General features: G+C 44.2%; 1 protein-coding gene across 6 annotated transcripts in view; it reads right to left on the reverse strand.

Moving 5' to 3' along the window:
- The window catches only part of MLKL (mixed lineage kinase domain like pseudokinase), a 26,339-nt gene that overhangs the window by 17,570 nt on the left and 1,126 nt on the right, over nt 1-7,643 (reverse strand). For all 6 annotated transcript variants that reach the window (XR_001825887.1, XM_037739263.1, XM_017530557.1 and 3 more), the window contains one exon: nt 2,456-2,917. Coding sequence is in view for 5 of the 6 variants with exons in the window: in XM_037739263.1 (XP_037595191.1) it covers nt 2,456-2,915 (460 nt within the window). In the remaining variant the exon portion in view is untranslated. The remainder of the gene's footprint in view (nt 1-2,455; nt 2,918-7,643) is intronic.

Consider the following 7,643-nt stretch of genomic DNA (forward strand, 5'->3'; position numbering starts at 1 on the left):
TTTATAGCAGAGAGCGATTTATTAGGCAGAGAGAGAAAGGAGCAAGAGAGCTCCCACGCTACCTGCCATGGGAAGAGAAACTTGTTTCTTTCTTTTTTTTTTTAGACAGAGTTTCACTCTTGTCACTCAGGCTGGAATGCAATGGCACAGTCTCGGCTTACTGCAACCTCTGCCTCCTGGGTTCAAGCGATTCTCCTGCTTCAGTCTCCCAAGTAGCTGGGATTATGGGCATGTGCCACCATGCCCAGCTAATTTTGTATTTTTAGTAGAGATGGGGTTTCTCCATGTTGGTCAGGCTGGTCTCGAACTCCTGACCTCAGGTGATCCTCCCACCTTGGTGTCCCAAAGTGCTGGGATTACAGGCGTGAGCCACCGCACCAACCTAAACTTGTTTCTTTAGAACACTGAGTTGCTGTTGCTTTTTAAACCACAGCATAATTGAACCTATCACAACTTATATACTCAGAAATGTGTGAAAATTTATAACACACTATTTACAGTGGTCAGTCATCCCTGTCTGCCCAGTACTAAGGAGTTCTGGGGACATGAAAACTTGACTACTGAAAGTGAGAAAGTCTCTTATGGGAAAACTATAGAGAAACAGATAACCTCATGAATTTTTGGTAGGAATGATATTTGTGCAACTTCTACCAACATTTGAAACGCCTCTAGTCTTTGATGCAGTGATTATATCCAGTAATTCTAGTTGTGGGAATTTCTCATAAAGATATCTTGAAATAGGCTGGGCATGGTGGCTCATGCCTGTAATCCTAGCACTTTGGGAGGCTGAGGCAGGCAGATCACTTGAGGTCAGGAGTTCGAGACCAACCTGGCCAACATGGTGAAACCCTATCTCTACTAAAAATACAAAAATTAGTTGGACGTGGTGGCACGCGCCTGTAATCCCAGCTACTTGAGTGGCTGAGGCACAAGAATTGCTTGAACCCAGGAAGCAGAGGTTGCAGTGAGCCAAGATCATACCACTGCACCCCAGCCTGGGCAACAGAGTGAGTCTCTGTCTCAAAAAAAAAAAAAAAAAATTTCTGGCGATAGATAGTGGTGACTGTTTCAGAACCATCTGAATATACTTTATGCCACTGAATTGGCATCTAAAAATGGTTGAAAGGTAAATTTTATGTTATGTATATTTTATCACAAAAAAAATGGGAAAAAATGATGGGTATATATATTGTAGATGCCAAGTAAGAAAACAAGCTATAGAACTCTATGGAATTTTTTTTTTCTTTTTTGAGACGGAGTCTCACTGTTGTCCAGGATGGAGTGCAGTGGTGTGATCTCAGCTCACTGCAACCTCCACCTTCCAGGTTCAAGGGATTCTTCTGCCTCAGCCTCTCGAGTAGCTGGGATTACAGGCATGTGCCACCACTCCTGCATAACTTTTTTTTTCTGTTTTTAGTAGAGGCAGGGTTTCACCATGTTAGGATGGTCTTGATCTCCTGACCTCATGATCTGCCCGCCTTGTCCTCCCAAAGTGCTGGGATTACAGGTGTGAGCCACCGTGCCCCGCCAACTCTATGGATATTTACATGGGAGGATATTTACATGGGAGGATATTTGAGATTATTTAATGAGAAAAGAAGAAATAGAACAATGTATTTGGTATGATGCTGATTGTGTGACAACAATAAAATATATATATTTAAATTTCCAGAAGGGTATTCAAGAAATTGGTAGACTGCGTGATTGTATCTCACATTTTGATAAAGGTTGCACAAATATCCTTCTACCAACAATGGATGAGATTATCAGTTTGTCTATACTTTTTCCATTAGACTTTCCCAGTTTTAGTACGGAAGGTCTCATGTCCTCAGAAAGGGAAACAGGGCCCCCTGAGGTCAAGGAAGGAGATTTACGTCTCATGCTGGCTTCCATGCCCTTTGTTTTTGGAGACAGGATTTCGCTCTGTTGCCCAGGCTTCAGTGCAGTGGAATAATCATGGCTCACCACAGCCTTGACCTCTTGGGTACCTGTAATCCCAGCACTTTGGAAGGCTGAGGCAAGAGGATCACTTGAGGCCAGGAGTTTTACACCAGCCTGGGCAACATACCAAGACTCCCTATCTACAAAAAATAAAATAAAAATGAGTTGGGCACGGTCGTGGGTACACCTATATACTCAGCTACTCAGGAGGCTGAGGTGGGAGGATCACTTGAGCCTGAGGCTGCAGTGAGCTATGATCGTTCCACTGTCCTCCAGCCCATATGATAGAGGCCCTATCTCAAAAAACAAAGCAAAACAAAATACCTCCCCAACGCTGGCTTGCCCAAATTTCACCAGCCCCCACCATATATCTGGGCCAAAGAATGTTAGGGGTTTTGAGCTACAAGTGTATTACAACTGCTCAAGCTTCATCCTTGCTGCTCCTTTAGTGAATTAAAGTGAGACTAAAATGCGTTCGGCTGCACTTCCACTCCCCACCAAAAACCCAACTTGCCCCTTCTCAGCATCTGGAAGGCTCGCCTGTCTTCGGCTGCATCCTGCTGATCTTCCTGTGCCCAGGATGCTCCTTGGCTTATGTGTGAAACAGACAGGTGTTGCTCAACCTGAAGTAACAGCGATAGCTCCTTCCAGACATCATTCAGTTTCTCGTTGACATCTTTGAAGAGTATTTTGTCCTGGCTTGTTGTTAGAAACCTCCAGATATTGGATTTTTTGCTGAAGTTGTCTATCTCCCCATCAGCCTCCTCTAGGGCAGCCTTGAAGCGGTTCATGGCTGTGGTTAACTTCTCAGAGGGCACCCTCCTGTTTCCTTGGTCCTGGAGCATCTCCAGAGACTTGACCAGGCCGAGGACACGGTTGCCCAGGCGCTGGCACTGTTTCTTGCAGTATTTCATCTCTTCACACCGTTTGTAGATGTCCTGGCCAAAGGTGATGATATGCTTCAAATTTTCCATACCTGGAATAAACAAATGGAATTTGGTGAAACCCCCAAATTTCCTGCATATTCACTACTTGGCTAAGAAAGAATCAAAGGGATCTGTGATTTAGGTGTCTGAGGAGGTCTCCCCACCATTTTTATGCAAGATAGAGATGGTTTGCTGCCCACCAAAATCTGTTCTGCCCTTCCATAATAATATACTTGCAGCTGAGAAGAGCTGATACAGCTGGGACTACATCTCCCAGCCTTCCTTGCAGCATGATGTGGCCATGTGACTAGTTCTCACCAATGGGGTGTGAGTGCATGTGACCGGCTCTACTTTGGACTGGGGCAGCTTTGCCCCCTCCACAAGCTCTCCCTTTGCTGGCTGGATGCTCAGGGTGAAGCGGGCCTAGGGGTGGTGGAGCCCTAAGAAGGGTCCTGGGTCCCTGGATCATCACTTGGAAGAGAGCTGCCCACAGACCTGGAACATCTGCCATGGACTGTTAAGTGATTGAGGAATAAACTTGTATTGCATGTAAACCATTGTATTTTCTGGTCGATATATTTATATCAGTTTTGCCTATTACAAATATATCCTGCTAAAGCATAGGGACTTCAGAGGCCAGGCAGGTAACTCAAATGAGTGAAGTGAGCTGGCCTAGAATAATAGTCTTTACTGCTACAGATAAATATGCTTCTGTTTTTCTTAAAACGTGGACTGTCTTTCATTTTTCCAATTTTGACAGAGGCAAGAGTACAAAGATTTCTTCAGTTTCTTCCAACAGTCCTTTAAGAAAAAATGCAGCTGGGCGAGGTGGTGCCCACCAATAGGAGGAAGAGGCAGGAGAATTGCTTGAGGCCAGGAGTTCTAGACCAGTCTGGACAGCAAAGTGAGACCCTTTCTCTACAAAAATAAAAAGTAAAATAAAATAAAATAAATAAAATATAAAATTGGCCAGGCGTGGTGGCTCATACCCGTAATCCCAGCACTTTGGAAGGCTGAAGAGGGCGGATCACTTGCGGTCAGGAGTTGGAAACCAGCCTGGCCAACATGGTGAAACCCTGTCTCTGCTAAAAATACAAAACTTAGCTGGGTGTGGTGGTGTGCATCTGTAATCACAGCTACTCAGAAAGCTAAGCCAGGAGAATTGTTTGAATCTGGGAGGCAGAGGTTGCACCATCTAAGTGTGTGTGTGTGTGTGTGTGTATATGTGTATATATATATATAATATATATATATATTATATATTATATATATATATTATATATTATATATATATATATATATATATATATTAGCCTGGCATGGTGGCACACACCTGTAGTCTCAGCTACCTGGGAAGTTGAGATAGGAGGATCCCTCAGTCCAGGAGGTAGAGGCTGCAATGCCAGCTTCTTACTCTCAACCTCTCTCTCTCTTCTCTGAACATGAGTGAGGAAGCACAGAGCCCTGACCTAACGCTTGGAATGAAGCTAACCTGAGCCCGGTAGAATGGAAAGAGAGAAAGAATCTAAGCGCTTGATGACAACACTGAACCACTGGTATGAACAGACACTGAACTGTACCCCATCCCCCAGCTACAGGTTTCATCAACCAAATAACCTCCCTGATTGTTTAAGGCAGTTTGAATCACATTTGCTTTATTTGCAACTAAAGCCAATGGAGTTTGGTAATGAATGATGATACTGATGATGACAATAGATCTCTCACCTACTACATCCTAAGTGCTTTGGAACCCCCAGCTCTCCATGGGCATTTTCACTTAACAGATGAAGATACTGGCTGTGGACAGTAGTTCATGTCTGTAATCCCAACATTTTGAGAGGTAGAGGTGAAGGACTGCTTGAGGCCAGGAGTTAGAGACCAGTGTCAGCAGCACCGCGAGACCCATCTCTACTAAAAATACAAAAATTAGCTGAACGTGGTGGAACACATCTGTAGCCCCAGCCACTCAGGAGGCTGAGGTGGGAGACTCACTTGCGCCTGGGAGGTCGAGGCTGGAGTGAGCTATGATGATACTACTGTACTCCAGTCTGGGAAACAGAGGGAGACCCCGTCTTGAAAAAACAAACAGGTGAAGATGCTGCAATTCAGGGAGGTTGCATTCAAATAATCACAAGGTCATGGAACCAGTTTTCAAAGTATTGAAAATAAAGTTAGGGTCGGGTGCGATGGCTCAAACCTGTAATCCTAGCACTTTGTGAGGCCGAGGCCAGAGGATCGCCCGAGCCTGAGTTCGAGACCAGCCTAGGCAACATGGTAAAACCCTGTCTCTACAAAAAAATACAAAAATTAGCTGGGTGTGGTGGTGTCTGCCTCTAGTCCCAGCTACTCTGGAGCCTGAAGAGGGAGAATTGATTGAGCCTGGGAGGTTGAGGCTGCAGCGAGCCATGATTGTGCCACTGACTCCATCCAGCCTGGGCAACAGGATGAGACCCTGTCTCAAAAATACCACCACCACCACCGCCACCGATAACAACAACAACAAAAAACAAAGTTAGTGGTTTTTTAAAAATAGCTCACTGAAATCGGTAGGTTAAGTATTATCACCAGTTTATGGATTAAATAACAGCTTGGAGAAAATAATTGGCCTGGAGCCCCAATATGGCTTTAAAACATGAGTAAGGCACTGGAAATGAAACTAAAAGTGAAACTAAATAAATGAGCTATCGATATACTTGGGTTTTTGTTGCCTGAGAGTTATAAGTGATCGGGCAAGGGAGCTAATAGTTATTAGGGTACTCCTACAAAGACGAGCAGATCTCAGACTACCCAGCTATTCCGAGAAGCTAAGAAGATAGCTTCCAGGCCATTTCCTGGGAATTGCGAGGGCAAAGGGTTTTACACTTCCTCTGTTACACCAGAAACAGAAGCAAATGTGACAATGTCATTCAAGGAATCTCACAGATTTCAGCTTCCCAGCTCTAAGCTCCAATTATCTTACTACTAGCCTCATCGGAAAGCCAAATCTCAGCACTAACTAATCAAAGTAAAATGGGGAAAATATCCCACCCATGGAAGTGACAAACAATTTAAAATAATTCATTATACAGTGGTGGCATGGTATGAAGAAAATTGCAGCCAGGACAGTGGCTCACGCCTGTAATCTCAGCACTTTGGGAGGCCAAAGTGGGTGGATCACCTGAGTTCCGGAGTTCGAGACCAGCTTGGCCAACATGGTGAAACCCCATCTCTACTAGAAATACAAAAATTAGCTGGGCGTGGTAGCAGGCATCTGTAATCCCAGCTATTCGGGAGGCTGAGGCAGGAGAATTGCTTGAACCCGGGAGGTGGAGGTTGCACTAAGCCGAGATCTCACCACTGTGTTCCAGCCTAGGCAAAAGAACAAAACTCCATCCAGAGAGAGAGAGAGAGAGAGAGAGAGAGAGAGAGAGAGAGAAAAGAAAAGAAAGAAAGGAAGGAAGAAAGAGAGAGAAAGAAGAAAGAAAGAAAAGGAAAATTGTACAAAACAAAGCTTGAAGAAAGAGAAGTGTTATATTTCTGGCTGGGAAGACTAAAATAGACCAACCCGGAAATCCCTCCCAAATGTAAATCCAATTAATGGAGTTCCAATAAACATCCAATGACATATTTTGGCATTAAAACTAAATGATCTTAAAGTTCATTTGAAACAGGAAATTAGTAGGGATAACCAGGATTTTAAAAAATAAAGAAAAGGGGACTTGGCTGTATGATATTAAACTATATTAAAAACTGCAAAGCATTGGGAAAAAAGCACTCTACAAAAACTGAAATTGTTTAAGGGCTTATTAAGTATATGATCTCTAAGGGAAGAAGGGGAATATAAATATATACACACTTAGACTGGGCAATTTGAATTTCTAGGAACTTAGGCTATAGAAAAGTTTGTGTGTGCAGATAGATGGCTACTAAGATGTTCACTGCAGTGCTATTTATAATATGTAAAATAAACAACTAAGAATATGTTCAGGCCTGCTGCGGTGGCTCACACCAGTGATCCCAGCACTGTGAGAGGGCAAGGTAGGAGGATCACTTGAGCCCAGGAGTTTGGGACTAGCCTGGGTGACAAAGCAAGACCCTGGCTCTACAAAAAAAAATAATAATAAATAAAGTAATAATAATAATAATAATTAATTGGGTGTGGTGGTGTGTGCCTTGTAGTCCTAGCTACTTGGGAGGATCTGGCAGGGGGATCACCTGAGACCAGGAGTTCCGAGGCTGCTGTGAGCTATGATTGTGCCACTGCACTCTAGCCTGGGCAACAGAGGAACATCCCATCTCTAATAATAAATAAGTAAAAAGGGGATTATGCTCATATGTTATGATGAGAAAACAGGTTGTTGTTGTTATTATTGCTATTATTATTATTATTACATTGGGACAGTCTCGCTCTGTTGCCCAGGCTGGAGGGCAGTGGTGAGATCTCGGCTCACCGCAACCTCCGCCTTCCGGGTTGAAGCGATTCTCCTGCCTCAGCCTCCTGAGTAGCTGGGACTAGGGGTGCGTGCCACCATGCCCAGCTAATTTTTTCGTGTTTTTAGTAGAGACCAGGTTTCACCGTGTTAGCCAAGATGGAGTGCTGGGATTACAGGCTTGAACCAGGACGTCCGGTACTAATTTTAAAAGTGAAAAATCTTTAAGTGGTGATAACAATACAAATTCACTTCTTCCAGGCCGGGCGCGGTGGCTCAAGCCTGTAATCCCAGCACTGTGGGAGGCCGAGGCGGGTGGATCACGAGGTCAAGAGATCGAGACCATCCTGGTCAACATGGTGAAACC

This window comes from Cebus imitator, unplaced genomic scaffold (genome assembly GCF_001604975.1).
Source record: "Cebus imitator isolate Cc_AM_T3 unplaced genomic scaffold, Cebus_imitator-1.0 Scaffold66, whole genome shotgun sequence".
NCBI lineage: Eukaryota > Metazoa > Chordata > Mammalia > Primates > Cebidae > Cebus > Cebus imitator.